The 24,636-nt window shown below is 39.5% G+C and overlaps 1 protein-coding gene across 1 annotated transcript in view; it reads right to left on the bottom strand.

Annotated features, from left to right (window-relative positions):
• LOC137405723 (calcium uptake protein 3, mitochondrial-like) overlaps window positions 1-24,636 on the bottom strand; it is a 112,923-nt gene that overhangs the window by 60,183 nt on the left and 28,104 nt on the right. The window contains exon 3 of the mRNA XM_068092088.1: window positions 11,737-11,847. Within this exon, the coding sequence (XP_067948189.1) occupies window positions 11,737-11,847 (111 nt within the window). The remainder of the gene's footprint in view (window positions 1-11,736; window positions 11,848-24,636) is intronic.

The raw sequence follows: 24,636 nt of genomic DNA, 5'->3' as shown, positions 1-24,636 counted from the left end.
TTTATTTTATGATAAACTTTGCTAATACAATAGTGACACTTTGCTAATACAATAGCGACAGTTGGCTAATACAATAGCGACAGTTGGCTAATACAATAGCGACAGTTGGCTAATACAATAACGACAGTTGGCTAATGCAATAGCGACAGCTGGCTAATACAATAGCGACAGTTGGCTAGTAAAATAACGACAGTTGGCTAATACAATAGCGACAGTTGGCTAATACAATAGCAACAGTTGGCTAATACAATAGTGACACTTTGCTAATAAAATAGCGACAGTTGGCTAATACAATAGCGACAATTGGCTAATACAATAGCGACAGTTGGCTAATACAATAGCAATTGGGAATTGTTTTCTTTGAGTGCAAATTGACCTTTACCAGCTTAATACCATTAATTAACAGTTTGAAGGTGCAAACAAACTAGGCGATATTTAGTGCGATATTTAGTGCGATATTTAGTGCGATATCGCGCTGCATGGCGCTAATCTGTGCTAAAACTTGCCCAGCGACCTCATAGAGAGTGATAATGGTAAAAATGCTCTATCACAATTTTATCGTGTGAGGGATGCATTTCATTGGTTTAAAATTTGTTGGTTTTCCCGAGAATGCATATCCATGGCTAGTAATTTTTTCACATCGCTGTTCATTAACATACAACAACAAAATTTTGCTACGATCGAGAAATTATCAGGATGAACGCTGAATTATTCATAGATAAAAGTACATCCAATCATGTACGACACAATACACAAAAATTACAAAGAAATCTAGTTGAAACCCGACATTTGGTTGACCGTCTTGAGAATGGTAAATATTCACTGTATTAATTTAACAAAACTACTATAAAGTACACTATATATAAAAATCGTAAAATCTTACTGTTAAAAATACATAATCGTTTTTTTCTTAAAGGTCGACTTGCAACAAAATTCACTTTACAGCTATTTGGTATCAAAAGATTTACCATGTCTTACACTGTTGTGTTGTAGGTGCAAAATATGTGGATATCTGATTACAAGCTCTTAAAAGCTAAAAAAACGAACAGTTAATCGCAGCCACACGAGATCGCCGTAGTTTGGATTCTCTTTCCAAAACGGCTCAAATGGGACGTAGTTGTGAGAGATGGTTTCTGTTTACACTTTCATGCAACCTCATTCGTCGAAATACTTTCACAAATATACTTCAGTCATTCAATAAAACTATGTCTATTGTCCTTACGCGGCTGTTCCATCATCATTGTAATGCTGTCACTTTTAGCAGTGATATCTTATAACTTACCGTAAAAATTCGTTTAAATTTTTAACCTTAGCTCAAAGGAGTACATATCATCCTCTGATAAACACGAGAAGCCTGTTGGTCACCTGTGATAGTCGAAAAATGCTGGAGCAATTATTCGCGCTGTTTGGCAGGAAGTATGGGTTACATGATCAGATTATGACTAGACGATTAAACCAAGCCGAAACAAAACTGTAAAGTAGCGAGCATCTATATTTGATACGGGGTTTTCGGTAAAATCCGAAGTGTCTGTCATAAACTAGTGCTACGAGAAGTTTTATATTGAGCCTTTTATTGGCCTTTCAAGTCACGTGAGAACATCATGTGTCAAAACAATAACCAAATGGATTGACTACGTCAGAGAAATAAACTGATTCCAATCTATGTCGGTTTCATGATGGCTGCGATTAACTGTTCGTGTTTAAGCTTTTAAGAGCTTGTAATCACATATTCACATATTTTGCACCTACAACACAGCAGAATAAGACATGGTGAAGCTTTTGATACCAAATAACTGTAATGTGAATTTTGTTGCAAGTCGACCTTTAAGACTTCCTGTAGTGTACAATCTGTGAAAGCGAGGTAGGCCTAATAACAAAAGCGGAAGTTATTTACAGCGTTGCCTAAAAGGCGCCATACTGACATAAGTCTATCAACAACTCCGAAGAAACTAAGAATACGAAATTTTATTGGCGGTTCGTGAGCATGCCGGCGTTATCATTTGCTGGTGAACCGCTGAAATGTGTTAAAGCACACATCAGCGATATTTCCGCGCTCCTCATGACACACGCGATAAAATCGCCTAGTGTGTTAGCACCTTAACAATTTTATTTTACAAACATGGATAACTTTTGTTGCAAGCGTGGATAACTTTTGTTGCAAGCATGGATAACTCTCCTCAAAACTCAAAAAATTATGTCTAACTATTCCGATATGCCGTTTGAGTGCAATCTGTTTTACTATTGTTATTGATGCCATAAATATCACACTTTATCACCCAAAAATGCTGGTCGCAAACACTACACAACAAACACTACCCGATTCCTGAGACACATCTATTAGCAGATGATGGGTATGGTTTTCAACATAAGATAAACTGAGCAAACTCTGGACGTTCAGTGCCGAGTTTCAGAGTTTGATTAGAAGCAGTAGCGACTGAATGCCAATGGTTTTCTAGCCAGTCAGAGCATTTGGTGATTTGCCTACTTGTACCATGTCATAGATCAGGAACCGGCAAACCACTAGAAGTTTGGCTGACCAACTAATTGGTCTGGTTACAGACAAATGGAAAAATTATATTACATCATAGGAATATGCCGGAAGTGTGTTCATCTTTCAGTCTTCCATAAGTAATTTATGCTAGGTAGTTTTTATATGGTTCATCAAGAATGAAACATGTATCTATCAAGGGGGCCGTTACCCTTGTCACCTGCTACTCTTGTCAATTGCTACCCATGTCTCCTGATACGCCTGTCATCTCGATTCAGATGCATTTAATCACAGATTATCTGAAAAAATGTTACCAACTTCTCGATAATGGTATGTTACAACGATTGTAGTATGTTACAATGATAGTCGTATGTTACAGTGATAGTGGTATGTTACAACGAGTCGTATGTTACAACGATAGTAGTATGTTACAATGATAGGCGTATGTTACAATGATAGCCGTATGTTACAATGATAGTCGTATGTTACAATGATAGGCGTATGATATAATGATAGGCGTATGTTACAATGATAGTCGTATGTTACAATGATAGTCGTATGTTACAATGATAGTCGTATGTTACAATGATAGTGGTATGTTGCAACAATAGTCGTACGTTACAATGATAGTGGTATGTTACAACGACAGTCGTATGTTACAACGATAGTCATATGTTACAACGATAGTTGTATGTTACAATGATAGTCGTATGTTACAACATGTTTTACGTAGGATCTTATCATATTTCTGCTCAATTCGTGTAGAGTACTCAAATAGAGAAAGAAGTCTACATTTTCCTGGTGAGTGGGCAAACTCTAGAAGATCGCCTATGATGTTTGCTTAGGTGATATCGTGTATGATCTTTAAGAGCATAGTTGCACAAACAATTTCTCTATGGTCTTGGATGGCCATGTACGTGTCCATTGGTAAGGAAATTTCGACGACTGGAGACATACCCAGTTGCGGAGGGCGATTTAAGGTTGGATGTCATCCCTGTCACTATCAGTGACCTTGTTTGGGAATAGAACCCAAACCTGTTGCTTGCAGACCAGACATTCTAGACCAGTAGGCCATGGCTGCTGCTAGCCGATTCAACAACAAACGGAGTTCTATCGCGGAGGACATTTATTGTATACCAATATAAAGTCAAGTTGCCATAAACAGCGGATATCTGTTAAGTTACTTATGTCCAACAATGCTAAAACAGGAGTGCACTACATAACTGATATCTATATATATTTCTCAAGGTATGTATACGTGTCCCTCAAGGTATGTATACGTGTCCCTCAAGGTGTAGATCTTAAAATCTTGATATTACAATTCTACTATGTGATGGGTTAGAACCCACGAAGAACACATCGACATGGTTCACATCCAGACAGACGCTCTACCGCTCAGCCAAAACAACATAGTGATCAGATACATGTACGTTATTATATACTACATACCCCTTGCGCGTGAATTATTTCAGCCTTGCGTCCACGAGTTACGACGCTTCTGTTCAGAAATATTTCGGGATCTAAGTATATGCAACGCGATGCTTATTCGTCTTTTTCCGTTCGGGCTAATTTATTCGGCCCCACGATATCGACAATAATTTACCTCGAACCTAAAATTTGGCGATTTGTGTACTGATTATATATGTTATTAAAAGATATACAGTGCTGAACTTGCCATGGCGAGTTATCTGTACAGTTTACGTGGTATATCCGGTATACGTTAAAATAAAAATGTTTCGCATAATAAAACTAATGTTAAAAGTTTAAGGTTTACTAAAATACATATTTAAACTTCTTTTAAGTATGTGTTTAGTAAAATAAATTCATTTAGGTTAGATTCAATGTTTGTATGACACAAATTTCTCGAAGGTAAAAACTCTCCACGTAGTACATTGTAATGTTATATTATCTTGGGCACGCAGGTCATAACCACAAAATCCACTCAAGTCGTTGTAGGTACCTATAGTTACAAAGGTTAACATAGTATTTTGACACTATTTTTAAAGATGATGATTAGTACCTATAGCCTACGATATTAGCCTACATGCCAACTTTTGCATGCCAACACTAAAACGAACTGAAATCATATAATTGCATACCAAATAATTTTGGATTGTAATCGCAGCAAAATAGACTATATTTAGCTATTACTTGCTAATGATTTCACTTTTATATTTAAACACCTTTTTAAAACCCATTTTTATTTTTCCTTTTAATTTATTTCAACGAAACACTTCTTTCAAGTTAAGAAATTTTAAATTTGCAGTTGTTTGAAAACCTTTACAGTTGTTTTACTTATTTTTAATTTAGTCGTCCTCCACAAAACTTTTTCCTCGTGATATGAAATTTGAAAGTTACAGTTGTTTGACAAAGTTTGAAAACATTTACAGTTGTTTTTATTTTCTCTCTTAATTTATTTGAACTACACAAAACACTTCTCTCATGATATGTAGTGGGAAAGTTAGAATGGAAAGTGTTGTTATATGTTAAATGCAAATTAATTTTCTGTCCAAAAACTTTTTATTACCCTCGCAACGCCGAGTAGCACAGCTAGTGTGTATATATATACAATATAAACTGACTAGTTTATATTGTATATATATATACACTAGCTGTGCTACCCGGCGTTGCGAGGGTAATAAAAAAGCCTTTGGACAGAAAATTGATATATATATTACTAGTTTTGGCCATAGAGCATTCATCCCTCTTTCCTGGCATAAACATGAGTGATATACAGGACAAGGCTAACCAAATTAAAACTTAGTTCCCAAAATAATTTTCTATTCCTTCAATGTTTATAAAATAAAATGATAAAGGGCTAAAACTACCATAGCGCAAACATCTCAGCTGATAAAACAATCAAAACATAACTTAACTTCGTATTACATAATATATATATATGTTAATCTTCGCATTATTTCATTGCCTTGCCTATGTCTCCTCTCACTTCTACTCAACTCATTATTTTTTATGCAGAGTACTTACATATGATAAGTACTTACATATGATACTTACATATGATACCGACAGTACATAAATGAGACTTACGCAAAGTACATACATGCGGTGACATAATGACCAGTAAAGGATAAGTTTCTCCAAGTCCAAATGGTGAATTAACAAGCTAGCTTTTAGTTAGACAATTAAACTTTAGCCATGATCTAACCTGAAACTGTGTTTCATTTAAGCTTTATTCATTGCAAAGCTCAAAGCTAAAAGAAGCGACTCTAGTCTGAATCCCGTGAGGTATGATCTGTAAAGCTGAGTGGGTAAAGAGAGCTTTTACCCAGTCAAACACGCGCTGAACTCTTGCTTCAGACATCCGCCAATAAACAAACTCTGATGGAGAGAGTCAATTCACATAATATGCATAAAACATAATATCTTGTAGATAGAAGTGATGGTTGTGTAAAGCATTGATAAAAAAACTGTTTAGGCTGGGGCATATCGTTTGAGGAGTTACCCTCTACACACTGTTTTTAATAATACTTAATCAGAACAATAATTACGCTACCAATTTGAGGATTATCAGTGAGTAAATCACATTTTTGACAGTTCACTGAATCTTTGCAGTCAGTAATCGCAGTATATAAACAAACTATTTGAAAGGATCTCGGGCTGTGGCTTTTAATCAAACTTATTTACTGTCAATCAAGCCTACTCGAGTCGGCATGCACCAGAGTCGGCATGCACCAGAGTCGGCATGCACCCGAGTCGGCACCTACCCGAGTCGGCACCTACCCGAGTCGGCACCTACCCGAGTCGGCACCTACCCGAGTCGGCACCTACCCGAGTCGGCACCTACCCGAGTCGGCACCTACCCGAGTCGGCACCTACCCGAGTCGGCACCTACCCCAGTCGGCACCTACCCCAGTCGGCATGCACCCTCGTGTACTCAAATGAGGCAAAAAACACCATAATTTTGCTGCAATTGTACAATTGCAAGAAAAATGTGACTAATATAAAAATATCACAGTTATACCCCCTCACGTGAACAATCTGAGAGTCTATGTATCACTGAACATTATTAGGGACAAAACAATTTGTATGGTTATCAAGCAAGCACTTTTCTGCTTCATTTACCAGCAACATTTAAAAAAATGCCAAGTGAAATGATAATGAAAACAATCATGGGTGAGCAAGGCATACTAAAACAAGCATGGGTGAGCAAGGCATACTAAAACAATCATGGGCGAGCAAGGCATACTAAAACAAGCATGGGTGAGCAAGGCATACTAAAACAATCATGGGTGAGCAAGGCATACTAAAACAAGCATGGGTGAGCAAGGCATACTAAAACAATCATGGGCGAGCAAGGCATACTAAAACAATCATGGGTGAGCAAGGCATACTAAAACAAGCATGGGTGAGCAAGGCATACTCAAACAAGCATGGGTGAGCAAGGCATACTCAAACAAGCATGGGTGAGCAAGGCATACTAAAACAATCATGGGTGAGCAAGGCATACTCAAACAAGCATGGGTGAGCAAGGCATACTAAAATGTCATGAATCTAGTGGTTACACCAACAGAAAATCCAACAAATGGAACTGATGGTGTTGAAGCAAAACATAAATTTTATTCATAGGGTTAATCAGTCAGCGAGTGTTCATAGGGTTAATCAGTCAGCGAGTGTTCATAGGGTTAATCAGTCAGCGAGTGTTCATAGGGTTAATCAGTCAGCGAGTGTTCATAGGGTTAATCAGTCAGCGAGTGTTCATAGGGTTAATCAGTCAGCGAGTGTTCATAGGGTTAATCAGTCAGCGAGTGTTCATAGGGTTAATCAGTCAGCGAGTGTTCATAGGGTTAATCAGTCAGCGAGTGTTCATAGGGTTAATCAGTCAGCGAGTGTTCATAGGGTTAATCAGTCAGCGAGTGTCGCCGTAGAAACCTCCAGCCTTCCTACTCATATAAAAGCTAACTTGACAGCCTTGTAGTAGCTGTATATAGCTCGTATATATGGCTAACCGCCTTCCTATTGCACTTTAAATCGCAAACTAACATGCTGCAAAAAACTTCCCTACGGTTCATCAACACAATGGAGGGATGACTCCGCATGTCTGTCGAAACAGATGCTTGTGAGGTAAACATAACGATTGCATAAGCTTCTCATTGTAAGTAATACTAACAAGATACCTTGAGAGACTGACTGTTTACTAAACAGTCAGTAATCATGAATATCACCACACATTGCTATGAGATATAAGACCAATCATATGAAAACACTTGCAACATTACGAGAGACCAGCTTGTTTCAAAAAATGTCTGGGTGCAGGTGAACGGCATGTTGTACCAAATTCACCCCCGCAATGCAATGTGCCATATAGGCTTTACTGATACCCAAATTCACCCCTGAAATGCAATGTGTCATGTAGACTTTACTGATACCCACATTCCCTCCAGCAATACAATGTGTCATGTAGACTTTACTGATACCCAAATTCACCCCCAGCAATGCAATGTGTCATGTATACTTTACTGATACCCAAATTCACCCCCAGCAATACAATGTGTCATGTAGACTTTACTGATACCCAGATTCAGCCCCAGCAATACAATGTGTCATGTAAACTTTACTGATACCCAAATTCACCCCAGCAATGCAATGTGTCATGTAGACTTTACTGATACCCAAATTCACCCCCAGCAATGCAATGTGTCATGTAAACTTTACTGATACCCAAATTCACCCCCAGCAATACAATGTGTCATGTAGACTTCACTGATACCCAGATTCACCCCCACAATGCAATGTTTCATGTAGACTTTACTGATACCCAAATTATGAAATGCGAACAAGAATATCAAAAATCAATCCAAAGGCAACAAAGACTATAGAAGCCGAGGCTAACCAAGGTGTGTGCGGTATCTAAATTCATTCACAATATATAGAAACTAGAATTAATACGAGACGATTATTTCTTTGATAAAAATTGATACACAGAAACACATTGAAAAGATCAATATTTTGAATAGTTAAGATGCATATGATACATAAGATGCAGGTTTGAAGCATTTGTATTGCGGATGGATAAATATTAGAAAAAAGCGGAAGCCAGTGGCATTATGAGTAGGCGCGTCATAATGCTGATAAAGACGGCATCAAATCGGAAGCCTTGCAATGCAACACTGTAAAGTCAGCATAGCTGGCAAACACCGGTCATGCTTTGTTTGTTCCAAGCTGTTTGCCTGTCGCGGAGTAAAATGTGTTTTCTATAGAGCAAAATATAAGATATTATGTAACAGCAAACAACTCCTGGCTCCAGAAAGAATTTCTAATGGGTTCTAGAATGCAGAGGAACTTTTTGTTAATTGTCCAAAATATTTACAAAGGAATGTTGAATAAAGATCTACAAACTGAACATCTAATGCTTCCCTCTCCTTCATCCCTCCCCTGAATGAAGGTGCTCCTACTACAGTTTAATCACACAGCGGCTACCAGCTGCATCCCTCCCCTGAATGAAGGTGCTCCTACTACAGTTTAATCACACAGCGGCTACTAGCTGCATCCCTCCCCTGAATGAAAGGGCCCCTACTACAGTTTAATCACACAGCGGCTACAAGCTGCATCCCTCCCCTGAATGAAAGGGCCCCTACTACAGTTTAACCATACAGCGGCTACCAGCTGCATCCCTCCCCTGAATGAAGGGGTCCCTACTACTGTTTAACCACACAGTGGCTGAGTTTAATAACACAAACCTGGACAGTTTAAGTAATTTAATTTTATTGCCATAAAAAACTAGGAAGTATTTGCAATCATTGAAATATCAACTAATGGATGTACACAAGCGAATAAGAAGCCATGGGAACAATTAAGTTCCTTTGAACCTTTCAACTTTTCAAATTTAATGTTTACTTTGGTTTTTTTAATCGGAAAGAATATATTATTGACAGTTGATTTTGTATAGACACAGTGATATTAAAATGTTTTGTTACAGAGAAGTTGATTGAAAAGAATGATGCTTAATAAGTTAATGGGATAAAGCCGAAATTCTATGAAGCATTTGGTAGAACTGCATGGTAATAAGAATGAACTTCATAGAATACATTTTCTTCCCTAATATGGATAGCTTTATCTTCAGAAACAATCGATTAGTTATAGAAGTCTTATAGATACTCTAGCCAGTGTTACAAAATAAAAATTGGGTCAACACAAACTGTATGATACAATTTCAGGTAGATTCTGTTGACAAAATATTGCTCCAATAATGGACTTTAGGATTGAAAAAAAGTAGTCATAGCATCAGATGCAACACTCAAGACAGTTGATTCAGGGGGAAAATGGTACAGGCAGGAGATAAAGTGATGATGGGACAGAGAAGATAAAATGGTACGGACAGGAGAGAAGAGATGATGGGACAGAGGAGATAAAATGGTACGGACAGGAGATAAAGTGATGATGGGACAGAGGAGATAAAATGGTGCAGACAGGAGATAAAGTGATGATGGGACAGAGGAGATAAAATGGTACAGACAGGAGATAAAGAGATGATGGGACAGAGGAGATAAAATGGTACGGACAGGAGAGAAGAGATGATAGACAGAGGAGATAAAATGGTACGGACAGGAGATAAAGAGATGATGGGACAGAAGAGATAAAATGGTACAGGCAGGAGATAAAGAGATGATGGGACAGAGGAGATAAAATGGTACAGACAGGAGATAAAGAGATGATGGGACAGAGGAGATAAAATGGTACAGGCAGGAGAGAAGAGATGATGGGACAGAGGAGATAAAATGGTACGGACAGGAGATAAAGAGATGATGGGACAGAGGAGATAAAATGGTACGGACAGGAGATAAAGAGATGATGGGACAGAGGAGATAAAATGGTACAGACAGGAGATAAAGAGATGATGGGACAGAGGAGATAAAATGGTACGGACAGGAGAGAAGAGATGATAGACAGAGGAGATAAAATGGTACGGACAGGAGATAAAGAGATGATGGGACAGAAGAGATAAAATGGTACAGGCAGGAGATAAAGAGATGATGGGACAGAGGAGATAAAATGGTACAGACAGGAGATAAAGAGATGATGGGACAGAGGAGATAAAATGGTACAGGCAGGAGAGAAGAGATGATGGGACAGAGGAGAGGAAATAAAGAGATGATGGGACAGAGGAGATAAAATGGTACAGGCAGGAGATAAAGAGATGATGGGACAGAGGAGATAAAATGGTACAGACAGGAGATAAAGAGATGATGGGGCAAAGAAGATAAAAAGAGTACAGACAGGAGAAGAACAGCGGAAACGAGGGGCGGAGTAAAAACAGGTGGTAAAGAACAAATAAGCGAGGGGCAGAGAAGTAACAATAGGTGGTAGAGAACAGAGGAAGCGAGGGGCACAGGAGTAACAACAGATGGTAGAGAACAGAGGAAGCGAGGGCAGAGAAGTAACAACAGATGGTAGAGAACAGAGGAAGCGAGGGGCACAGGAGTAAAAACAAGTGGTAGAGAACAGAGGAAGCGGCAGGCTGAGTAAAAACAGAAAAATGATGTCTTGCTCTCATACACTATGTTTCCATATCACGGTTTATCCACAAGTTGAGCGAGTTTTGTTTCCCGCATATTTTACCCAATTTTTCATGCAGCACAAGCTATTCCATTTTAAACATTTTCCACATAATCTTTTCTGTCGGTTTGAGCAGTTCCAAACGTATCACTATGACCTCTGGCATAGAAATTCTTACTTTCTTTTAACAAAGCGCCCAAGTTAATCTGCAACATGCAAACAGCATTGAAACGTTTATCGCACGGTACTACAACATGCGCACAACTCCAAATCCACATCATCCATGCCATGAAAACACGGTGATACTACATGAATATAACACAGCATAACGCATGCTCAGTAGATTTATCAATGCTTAGTAACTTCGACAAAGTCAACTAAATGCGAATTTTGGTTGACCAGGATTCAACAGCTACACGTATACTTACAACAGCTAAACGAATACTTACAACAGCTAAACGAATACTTACAACAGCTAAACGAATACTTACAACAGCTAAACGAATACTTAATCACTGGTATCTAGAGTAACGGCAAGAATCAGTAAACTATTCACCTGTGAATGCAACACATTTACTTTGGTCCTAGTTCTAAAGTTCAAAGCAGCTTCAATTAATAAAATGAGTTTCATAACAATGGTCTCAAGGGTTCAGATCGCAAAAAGGCTTTTCACTAGCCAACATCCCAACAAATGATAAACATTCTCGACACGCCAAGTCAAATTATATATCCACCCTGTTCATTGAGGCTTCTGAACAGTCTTGCATCCCCAGAGCATCTGACGGGTGTCTGTTTAAGCCATCTCTTTACTATTGCATCATCCACAGCAATTCTGTATTTTCGGGCTATAAACAAAAACCCAAAACCTGATATCAGCATAAAAATAAATGTATCTACCAATGAAAAGGTCACCACTTGGGTTTTTATTCGAAACAATGTATGACTTTGATGGAAGATATACTGCCAATATAAACACCAGTTAAAAAAGAATTCCCCAGCTACCAACAAATTAAAACCAGCCATTATATCAAAAATACTGATTTGTGAGCAACCCCACAGTAATGATTATGAAGTCTTATAATTAGAAATCTTGCTTCTACTTGTGTTCATTTGAATATTTGTGTCATGGCAAACTTTCACTATAAGTTAATACAGAATAACAGAATAACTCCATTTAAAAACATCCTGAGTTTATGGCGGTCAGTTTGTATATCCAATATAGCGCATCATGATTCGGCAAGATATTTGCTGATTACGTATATTCATGTTTTAACTAATGCATTTTCTAGATAGGACATGTCCTAACTAGTTCCCATTCTAGAGTGAAGTTTTGCTAGTGTTATTTGAGTGTTGACTAGGTTGTGTTGGTTTACATTCACATTCAATGCTCAATTTCTGGTGGTTTGTTATAGTTCATTGTGGTACATGGGTTATATTTTATTAATTATCCCACATCGATAGCTGTTTTAAAATGTAGATTTTGTTTAATTCTCCTAATTCTAATTTTTTTAAATATTAGGGATCCTTAATCACCATTTTCAAGACGATTTGTTTCGATGTCGTATGATTACTAAAAAGCATTACATCATTTTAACGACTTGGTTTTTATATAACGATCATTTTGTGTGAAAGATGCGCACAAAGCAAGGTTGAGCTTACAAGAACAAAGCAAGTGTTGCCATGCTAGTTTGCAGCTATTAGAAATTATCACTGTAGTACTCAAAAAATTATGATACCACTCGTCAAAGCAAATAAATTATAGGGTAGAGGATGTACTGCATATAGATTCTGGATGCATCAAGTGTTCGTTTTTAAAAGTGACAATCGAAAAAACTACTAAAAAAATGTTGAGACCTTAGGGTATGAATTGTCAGCAGCAACAATGGAGACGCAGTGAATGGCTTAATTGTATTATGATAACACTAAAACCGTTTTGGTAGTATTCGCTGCCAACATTCAACAACCGATTCAGTTTCACGATGCATAGCAGTTGGCTGAACAATTTATTACTTGCTGACAAACCACTCTTCTTCGTACCGACTCATTTCCATACGCTGACAATCTGAACAGCGCCTTCATGGTAATTTGTTCATTTGACATGAGATAGGAAGGGATCTGACTTCAACCCTTGGTTGAGCAAAAAGTATTCAGTCTGTATTCTGATCCATGACCCCTAAGTAGTCTTCCCTGTCAGACTATAACAGTCTTTGTACACACCTGAGAATTAGCTGCTCTTACACGAGTGCAAATACCGAGTGCGTATTAATCTTGGTTAACCATCAATTAATTGTCATATGCAAAAGGTGGGAGCCTTGTTGAGAATCAGACAGCTAAGCGCCAGCAATTATCACAATTAAAGAAGAGGAACCAAGTGGCAGTGAAATGCGCCATAAATGCATACACTCTTCTGAGCTCTCCAGTTCCTGACAGCCACATGCTGCGATGATGCCACGAGCTCTCCAGTTCCTGACAAAGTCACATACTGCAGTAACACCATGAGCTCTCCAGTACCTATTACAGTCACATACTGTGGTAACGCCATGAGCTCTCCAGTCCCTGACAAAGTCACATACTACAGTAACACCATGAGCTCTCCAGTACCTATTACAGTCACATACTGTGGTAACGCCATGAGCTCTCAAGTCCCTGACAAAGTCACATACTGCGGTAATGCCACAAGCTCTCCAGTACCTGACATAGCCACATGCTGCAATAACGCTAAGCAACCCGTTGAAGTTTTGTTTTAGGTAGCAGAGAAGAAACAAAAGCCTAAATTCATCCATTGTCATGGCCTGATACAGATTATCTATGCTTATTAAAATAGTTGCTTGTTTTCCTGAAGGGTATCTATCAAACGTAGATGTGGATCTGGTAACGAGTACCACCACATTTTTGTTGTCATTTTTCTACTGCACTATACTTAGTGCCTCTGGTTGAATCCATGTAGTTAGCTCTGGTTGTACCCACACTAGCCGCTCTGGTTGTACCCACACTAGCTGCTCTGGTTGTACCCACACTAGCTGCTCTGGTTGTACCCACACTAGCTGCTCTGGTTGTACCCACACTAGCTGCTCTGGTTGTACCCACACTAGCTGATCTGGTTGTACCCACACTAGCTGATCTGGTTGTACCCACACTAGCCACTCTGGTTGTACCCACACTAGCTGATCTGGTTGTACCCACACTAGCTGAACTGGTTGTACCCACACTAGCCGCTCTGGCTGTACCCACACTAGCTGATCTGGTTGTACCCACACTAGCCGCTCTGGTTGTACCCACACTAGCTGATCTGGTTGTACCCACACTAGCCGCTCTGGTTGTACCCACACTAGCTGATCTGGTTGTACCCACACTAGCTGATCTGGTTGTACCCACACTAGCCGCTCTGGCTGTACCCACACTAGCTGATCTGGTTGTACCCACACTAGCCACTCTGGTTGTACCCACACTAGCTGATCTGGTTGTACCCACACTAGCTGAACTGGTTGTACCCACACTAGCCGCTCTGGCTGTACCCACACTAGCTGATCTGGTTGTACCCACACTAGCCGCTCTGGTTGTACCCACACTAGCTGATCTGGTTGTACCCACACTAGCCGCTCTGGTTGTACCCACACTAGCTGAACTGGTTGTACCCACACTAGCCGCTCTGGCTGTACCCACACTAGCTGATCTGGTTGTACCCACACTAGCCGCTCTGGTTGTACCCACACTAGCTGATCTGGTTGTACCCACACTAGCTGATCTGGTTGTACCCACACTAGCTGATCTGGTTGTACCCACACTAGCTGATCTGGTTGTACCCACACTAGCTGATCTGGTTGTACCCACACTAGCTGCTCTGGTTGTACCCACACTAGCTGATCTGGTTGTACCCACACTAGCTGATCTGGTTGTACCCGCACTAGCTGATCTGGTTGTACCCACACTAGCTGATCTGGTTGTACCCACACTAGCTGATCTGGTTGTACCCACACTAGCCACTCTGGTTGTACCCATACTAGCTGATCTGGTTGTACCCACACTAGCTGCTCTGGTTGTACCCACACTAGCTGATCTGGTTGTACCCACACTAGCTGCTCTGGTTGTACCCACACTAGCTGATCTGGTTGTACCCACACTAGCTGCTCTGGTTGTACCCACACTAGCTGATCTGGTTGTACCCACACTAGCTGATCTGGTTGTACCCACACTAGCTGCTCTGGTTGTACCCACACTAGCTGCTCTGGTTGTACCCACACTAGCTGATCTGGTTGTACCCACACTAGCTGATCTGGTTGTACCCACACTAGCTGATCTGGTTGTACCCACACTAGCTGCTCTGGTTGTACCCACACTAGCTGCTCTGGTTGTACCCACACTAGCCGCTCTGGTTGTACCCACACTAGCTGCTCTGGTTGTACCCACACTAGCTGATCTGGTTGTACCCACACTAGCTGCTCTGGTTGTACCCACACTAGCTGATCTGGTTGTACCCACACTAGCTGATCGGGGTTGTACCCACACTAGCTGCTCTGGTTGTACCCACACTAGCTGCTCTGGTTGTACCCACACTAGCTGCTCTGGTTGTACCCACACTAGCCGCTCTGGTTGTACCCACACTAGCTGCTCTGGTTGTACCCACACTAGCTGATCTGGTTGTACCCACACTAGCTGCTCTGGTTGTACCCACACTAGCTGAACTGGTTTAGACCTGTTCCTCATGCTCTTAACCAATTTAACAAAAGTTATAAGCAGTTTTTTCACCAAGATGGTTGATCAGATGGTTGATCTGGGCTATCTTTAGCCTATGGCTGCATCGGTCATGCATGAAAGCCTGAACTGCATTAATTCTAGTAGGAATGTAAAGAATGCTTTACTATGACGTAACCAATAAGAGAACATCATTGGTATGGAGCAACAAAGCCTTATGATAAGTGTAAATGAGACACAAAATAATTGCTGCTAAGCTGCTATAACAATAGAAAAGCAGCTAGGAAAGCCATTGACGAGGAAAGCCAGCTAGGAAAGCCATTCATCTCGGCAGCAATCCGAGATGAATTTTCAATTACTATGAGCTTTTTAACGGTGAACTTACACCATTGAAGTGATGCAAATAAAAATACTATTAATATAAAGCTAAGACAGCAAGCTTCAATTTGATGTAATTCTCTGTCTTTGTAGACCCACCCTGTCTAGAGATATAATAGTTTGAATGGAACCCTTTTTTGGAACATTCAGATTCAAGCAGAAGTGCGATGCGGATATGACGTCCATAGTTGCGTTTCAGCAAAGAGACCGACAGAATTCAGACGCCTAACACTGTAACTTAAATGCCATAGCCGATATGAATGACGAGAGAGACCAGTCAGCCGCCCAGCTAGTGATGTCATTTCGGCACATATTTTTCTTTTGAGCATTCTTTATTTTAATCTCAAAACATTCTGGTAGTCAGACCACTTCAAACATAAAAAACAGCCTCAAATGATAGAAAAATATTGATAACCTCTGAAAAATCTACTCCAATTTTGTGTACGTCCATCTTCAACTGACATGTCCGGTAAGTAAGTCTCCATGTCCAGTAAGTAAGTCTCCATGTCCAGTAAGTAAGTCTCCATGTCCAGTAAGTTTAGCTCTATTTAAGTTGTGGTAAGTGAAAGTAGTATTTTCCTATTCGCCTCACTGCTTATAAACAACGAGCACTCAGTTTGGTGTATTGCAAATGTTACTACTACTTTTTCATCGACTTTCTAGAAGCTCAACCTTACTAAAACACCTAACTACAACATATTTTGGTTGCTTCATGACACTTCATCAGATGGTCCATTTTTAATCAGCCGCATAGTATCTTATTTTACTTGGTTGGCTATCAACCAGGTAATAGCTATTGTAGCCTCGGCAGTCGTGTCACTGTCAGTCAGTAGTAGAGTTCTAAAAGTATGGGCTTCCATTTAGCTCTTATTTTCTAGCTTCATCATTTATAAAAGCGTTATTATCTTAAAGTTCTAATCGCTCAATTTCTTGCTTTGAGGAGATTTACATGCGTTTGAGCGTTTGATGTCTGCTTAGCTTTCTGAAAACAGAGGCTGTGTATGTTTTATAGAGCATTGTTACACAAACAATGGCTCTGTGACCATAGCTGAACATGAGTCCACTCGACAACTGGAGACATACCCAGTTGCGGAGGGCGATTTATGGTTGGATGTCATCCCTGTCACCATCAGTGACCTTTTTTGGGAATTGAACCCCAACCTGTTGTTCACAGGTCAGGAGTTCAAGACCACTACATAATATACAAGCCAGTATACGATGATTTATATAAGCAACTATTGGCAATATTGTGGTCTGACATTTCAGGGCTCTCATTTCGACAAGATTGATCTTAGCAGGTTTGTATCATAAAAAATTGATTGACTAGTTTTATCAACCTTTTCTGGTATGATGTAAGCATCCGACCTCTGCATATGTTGACCTTTTGTCATGACCTTTTGTCATGAACAGTGCCTAAAGATACGACCACACAGCCCGATTTTTTCGTTGGTTTTGACCGAAATCATGGAATGAACGAAAAACACAGAATTATTCAACCGAAATTCACCGAATTGTCAGAGCTATACGTGCACACGAAAATAGTCGACGAAACGACTTGAATTGGCTAAACAAATTATTAGCGAGCACGACTCTAGCAGCTTTCCCGATTTATATAGTTCGAGGCCCATAACGTGACACACAAGAAAAATACTAACACAATTCGCCATAGTAAGTAAATACGATGCAACTAACTTGATTGCGCTAAAGATGGCAAATCTTTCTACAACAGAACTTTTGCTGCAAAAAAAGAAATTGTTATTATTAAAAACGACACGATTCGTAGCTTTAGTGTATCAAGACTTCTGGTGGCTGGCTAATTCAAGACTGTTTTATTTTTACATTACAAGCAATATATATGTGTATGCAAGTCATCAATGATTCACCATAGTGACGATTTCAGGTGCAAAGACAACAGCACCAAGAAACAAACATATTGCCACATTATTGCAATTGTTGACAGTATGATTCAGGTGGCATACTTATGACCCTGATACACTACATCCCTTACCAATTTTACAAAATTGAAAGCTTACGTAATACAGGTACATAGGCTACAAAGGAGGATATGACAATTTTTTGACAATTCAATAAACATATAAACATATTCCTTCCTTTTCTTCCAAAAGCAGAAATATTCACATGAAACATATGCAAGATCTGTTGAGAAGTTCACACAGTACTAACTCAAATTCTGGCTGGACTAAACTAGAAACACTACACACAGTAGATAGCAGAGAGACATCACACACAGTGAATGGCTGAATAACGTCACATTTCAAAATTGAGCAAACAGTGCTGACTGGCTAACTGACTAGTAGATTTACTGGCTAAGCTGACTGACTTAAAACAGGGAATCGTCGTCCTCGTAGTCAAATAATTTCTGTGCCTTCTCAACAGCTCTGATGTTATTCTTTGGGCAGGCAGGGGCTTTTGCTAAATGACCGTTGCCCCCACATTTAAAACATGTGCGCCCTTTTGCTGGGCACTTGTGGTTAATCCGTTGCTCTAAACCACAATCACCACAGATTGCTTGTCCCTTGCTGAAACAATTCCTCTTGACTGCATTCATTTCAGATTTCACATCTGGAAGTGTAATCTGCTCTATAGCGACCTTGGCATTTGCTTCTTGCAATAACACAGTAATATCAGTTAGCTTTGATTCCTCAAGTGCGATCAGCTTTGACCTCAGCATTGTGTCCCGCATGCCACGTAGAAATTGTTCCACTAGGTTGACGTCCAGACTACTGGCAAACTCACATTGGCGAGCTGTCCTTTTCAAGCGGCTGACATATTCATTGAGATTCTCACCCAAATTCTGTCTCATCTCTCTGAATGAAAGTCGTTCCACCAGCCAGTGCTTTGACGTACCAAAGTGCTTGCATACAAGGTCAACTAGGCCACTGTATGTCAAATCCTTAGGCTTCTGTGGGGCTGCCAGATCTCGTATTGTATCGTATTGATAGCCTTTCAAGCCCATGAGCAGCATGTGCTGACGAGAGTCTCCCGTAACCTTGTTCACAGCAAAATATATCTCCAACCGCTCCAAATATGACTCAACACTCGTAGAGTTGTCAAATTCTGGCAAATTAGCCATGGCTTTATTATCCGGCATCCTCGTCGCCAATTTAGTGTATCAAGACTTCTGGTGGCTGGCTAATTCAAGACTGTTTTATTTTTACATTACAAGCAATATATATGTGTATGCAAGTCATCAATGATTCACCATAGTGACGATTTCAGGTGCAAAGACAACAGCACCAAGAAACAAACATATTGCCACATTATTGCAATTGTTGACAGTATGATTCAGGTGGCATACTTATGACCCTGATACACTACAGTAGCCATGGTGTCCAAACGATAAAGAACCAACAATAGCACATTCTAGGCAGTTGCATCGTATGTTGAATTACACTGGTACCTTTTTGTGTGTCGTAATACGTGTCTTAGGTTATACAAATTGCAAAAGCTGCCGAAATTGCGCTCACTAATAATTTGTTTAGCCAATTAAAAGCATTTCATCAATGATTTCGGGGTGCATGCATACCTCTGACAATTCTGTGTATTTCGGCCAAATTATTCTGTTTTTCGTTCATTTCGTGATTTCGGTCAGAATCAATGTAATAATCGGCACGTATGGCCGTATCTTTAGTATTAATCTAGGCTAGCAACATTAACAGCATATCCAAACTTAAGGCAGACTTGTAGAGTACCATTTGCTTTTGGTTTTTTGCATTTCTATAAACACTCTGCCACTCTCCGTTTCTGATTAAGGTAATTTTAACGGAATCGTAATACTCTAATGGCAAACCTTGAGTTACGGTCACATACAGATTTTTAGCAAAAGACATAAAAATTAAGCAAATTGTAGATTTGAAACCCGAAGTAACTTCCAACTTACGAAGTTTGAAGTTTTTCTAAACATTACAGCTTTGTAAATCAGTAAAAATTTACGCAGTCGTTCGTCGCATAAATTGGCTTTAGAATGTACCAACTATTGTACAGTGTTTCATATCATCTTTTATTTAATAGTGTGAGTGGTGAAAAAAGAAGGCTACCTTATTCTTATAACTAAAGCATAACATTATAGAAAATCTGAGGCTACTTTTAATTACACTACAAATCCTATAGAAGCATCATCATTGCCTATTCAAGCGTGTTGATGAGCTCAGCTGGGGCAGACTGTGTTGATGAGCTCAGCTGGGGCGGACTGTGTTGATGAGCTCAGCTGGGGCGGACTGTGTTGATGAGCTCAGCTGGGGCGGACTGTGTTGATGAGCTCAGCTGGGGCAGACTGTGTTGATGAGCTCAGCTGGGGCAGACTGTGTTGATGAGCTCAGCTGGGGCAGACTGTGTTGATGAGCTCAGCTGGGGCAGACTGTGTTGATGAGCTCAGCTAGGGCAGATTGTGTTGATGAGCTCAGCTGGGGCAGACTGTGTTGATGAGCTCAGCTGGGGCAGACGAGGTAAATAAGATGAGTTAAGAAATGGGAGTCCAAGCATCAAACTTGCAATGACACCCTGTAGAGCTCACGGGAGGCATCCTTTATAAGCAAGTTAAATTTTGTCCTTGATATTTAAGTATCTATAAAAAATCTCAATGTTTGTCCGTCTGTACATCTGTCTGTACATCCGTCCATCCAGCTATAGCGATAAAGGTTTAAGAATGATAAATCCGCTGCGAACTGGATTTGAACTCACAACCTCCAGTTATGCGGACATTCCCCTGTCCAATACACTACAGTGTCCAACTGGCTATACTTAGTAATAAATTGGGTACATACTTGAACACATGCCAATCTTTAAAGGTTGACTTGCAACAAAATTCACATTACAGTTATTTGGTATCAAAAGATTCACCATGTCTTACTCTGTTCTGTTGTAAGTGCCAAATATGTGGAAATGTGATTACAAGCTCTTAAAAGCTCAAAAACGAAAAACCGCCGTAGATTGGAATCTGTTTATTTATCTGACGTAGTCATTACAGTTTGGTTATCGTCTTGTCACGTATGTTGTCACGTATGTTGTCACGTGAATTGGAAGGCCAATACAAAGCTCAATATAAAACTTATCATAGTACTAGTTTATGACAAACACTTCGGGCTTTACCGAATACCCTGTATCAAATATAGATGCTCGCTACTTTACAGTTTTGCTTCGGCATTATTCAATCGTCAAGTCGTTCTCTGATCATGTGACCCAATACTTCGCAAATAATTTTTGCAGCACTTTTCGATTATCACAGGTGACCAACAGGCTCGTCATGATTATCAGACAATGATATGTACTCCTGCGAGCTAAGTTTAAAAAGTTTAACGATTTTTTACGGTAAGTTATAAGATATCAGTGCTAAAAGTGACAGCATTACAATGACGATAAAACAGATGCGTAAGAACAATAGACATAGTTTTATTGAATGCGTGAAGTATATTTGTGAAAATATTTCGACGAATACGGTTGCAAGAAAGTGTAAACAGCAACCATTTCTCACAACTACATCACATTTGAGCCGTTTTGGAAAGGGAATCCAAACTACGGCGGTTTCGTGTGGCTGCGATTTTCTGTTCGTTTTTGAGCTTTTAAGAGCTTGTAATCACCTTTTCACATATTTTGCACCTTAAACACAACAGTGTAAGACATGGTGAATCTTTTCATATCAAATAACGGTAATGTGAATTTTGTTGCAAGTCAACCTTTAACAGCTTCACTTTAAACACTGCAGCTAGCATTCACTAGTGTTACATGCTACAAAGTTTTGTCATATTTTTCATCTTTGCAGCATGTAAATGGTTCAAAACATCAAATCTTTAAATCTTCGAAGCAATTCAAACCTCCGTTTCAAGGGGGTATTTTTGAAAACATCGTAGCAACAATGAAGTACTGCGTATCACGTAAACATCGATATTCGTATTATTGCACAAATCTTTGCGATCGGAGGTTGGATTTTCATCGTCTTCATTAGTGACGTCTTTACAGCATCTCTAGGCAGCTGTTTTAATGCACATGTTTTACAAATATTATCTCCGAAATAAAAGATATTAGCTCCGAATTTTAAAGAAAATTCTCTTACACGCTTCGACATTGGCATTTAACTTTAGACGCATTTAGGAGTGCCAGCCGCGATATAAATTATGTGCCCGTTGTAGATAAAAGCGCAACAGACTAATATAAAAAACGCGAAGTTGTGCGACAATTTCTTTGTAGCACGTAAACTCACCAGCTACGAATAATTGCAAGTGATGCGACCACTCCTGCGTATCATGTAAATTCGTCCTCCTCATTCCTACGATCAAAGCCACAATTTTGAAGCTCAAAAAGTCATAGCGTGTAACAATAGTGAATACAGATGCTCCCCTACTTATGAACATTCGAGTTACGAACAACGGTACATACGAACATGTCTGCGCGTATGTCCGGCGCTATTAGTGACGGTATTGCCGATGTATTAGCGGCGGAAAAAGGCACTACTCAGAAGCACCACCCAGCATCCACCTTCCTCGGCCCAGTTCGTTGCAGTGTATAAGTGCGTGAACGTATCTCCAGTGCGCAAAGAACTTTTTTATTTTTACTGTACGTATTGTAAAGGAATTTGCCGGCCTTCACTTGGCACGATCTAGACTAATAAATAAAGAGAAGAGAGTGAGTGTAGTTTCATTCAGCTTTTTATTAGCGAAGGAAATTTCACTAGCCGAGGAGCGCACGGCTATCTGCTTTGCTCAACTAAGTGAGTGCGTTCCTTTATTTACAATAATAACAACCGTTCCGGCAAACGGTAAGAACACCGGCTAACAAGGTGAATAAATAGGACCGCTAGCGCGTTGGTATGACAACAATATAAGTGACGATAAGTGATTGTGTTATGACGGGATATCAGATATAACAATAGCATAACGAGTGAAACAACGGTATAATAAAAGGACAAAACATACAAAAAAATAAGACAACAACGATAAGTGATAGCATAACGATTAAAACAACGATATAATAAAAAGGATATAATTAACCATACAATAAATAAGAAATGCAGTGTCATGGCCCAGCGTCTACCACAGTATTCTCTCCATTTTATTAAATATTTTTTCAGTACAAACCAATACAGGTTACTTATACAAGCCTTAAACATACTTACATAAACCTTCAATATACTTATATAGGCCTTAAACATAAATTATAATACAAAATATAGCACTGAAGCAACTTACGAACAAATTCACCATACGAACAATCGTTCGTAAGTTGGGGAGCGTCTGTATGCATAAAGTCATATCAGAAGAAAAATCTGTGAAGCCATACCAGAAGAAAAATGCATGTCAATATGTCAAGAAAAATGCTCAAAGGTTGACTTGCAACAAAATTCCCATTACAGTTATTTGGTATCAAAAGGTTCATCCTGTCTTACGCTGCTGTGTTGTAGGTGCAAGACAAATTATGTGGAAATTTGATTACAAGCTCTTAAAAGCTCAAAAACGAACAGATAATCGCAGCCATTTTGAAAACGTTGTAGGTTGGAATCCCTCTCCAAAACGGCTCAAATGGGATGTAGTTGCACACAATGTGCTTCTGTTTACACTTTCTACAACCTTGTTCGTCGAAATATTTTCACAAATATACTTCACGCATTCAATAAAATCATGTCTATTGTCCTTACGCAACTATTTCATCATCATTGTGTAAAGGTCTGGCCACACGTAACGAATTATTCGCTCAATCTGACCGAATTCACGAATTTCACAAAATTCACAGATTTCTTCGGCCGAATATCACAGAATTGTCTGAGCTGTGCATGCACATCGAATTCATCGATGAAACACTTTTAATTGGCTAACCAACTTCTTTAGCGAGCACGATTCTAGCAGCTTTGACAATTGGTATAGTTCAAGACACGTATGACGGCACACAATAAAAGTATCAGCACGATATGACCTGATACATACGATGCAACTGTCTAGATGCGCTATTGTTAGTTCTCTCTCGTTAATTCACCATGGCATGGCAGGAACTTCTCATCAATGAAGTACAAATTAGAAGGGTGCTGTGGGACAAAAGCATGGGAAATTTTAAAGATGAGAAAACGGTGAAGCTCAACAATTGGTTAGATGTAGCCAGAGTGATGACCGAGAAAACTGGCCGGACATGGGATGGTATGTGTAAAAATCTTGTTCCACTTTTTCGTTCGCTGCTGTTTGATTTTACGACATTTATTACACTGCTGAGATATAGCAAGCTTATTTTTTGTAGGTAATTGCATTACCAATGCCAAATTTAACTTTAAAAAAGTTTTCAACATTCCAGATTGCGGGAAGAAAAGCTTTATGAATGAGATAAAATATTGCTGAATTAAATATGGCAGTATTCGTCTACCACGCTACCAAAGCGCTACCATCTGTAAATAACAAGGATCATACCAGTCTTTTATTAGGACGTGTTATAGTTTATTGTATTTCCATGTTTTATTAGCTGAGACGTGCAGAAAAAAATAGCCGAATTTGAGAGACACATTTAACATACACATGAAAGATTATCGGAAGAGGACTGCCAGTGGTACCAAAGCTACACCAGAACCA

Source organism: Watersipora subatra, chromosome 10, assembly GCF_963576615.1.
Source record: "Watersipora subatra chromosome 10, tzWatSuba1.1, whole genome shotgun sequence".
NCBI classification, from domain to species: domain Eukaryota; kingdom Metazoa; phylum Bryozoa; class Gymnolaemata; order Cheilostomatida; family Watersiporidae; genus Watersipora; species Watersipora subatra.
The sequence above is the reverse complement of the archived record's forward strand: the minus strand, read 5'-3'. Positions and strand labels throughout refer to the sequence as shown.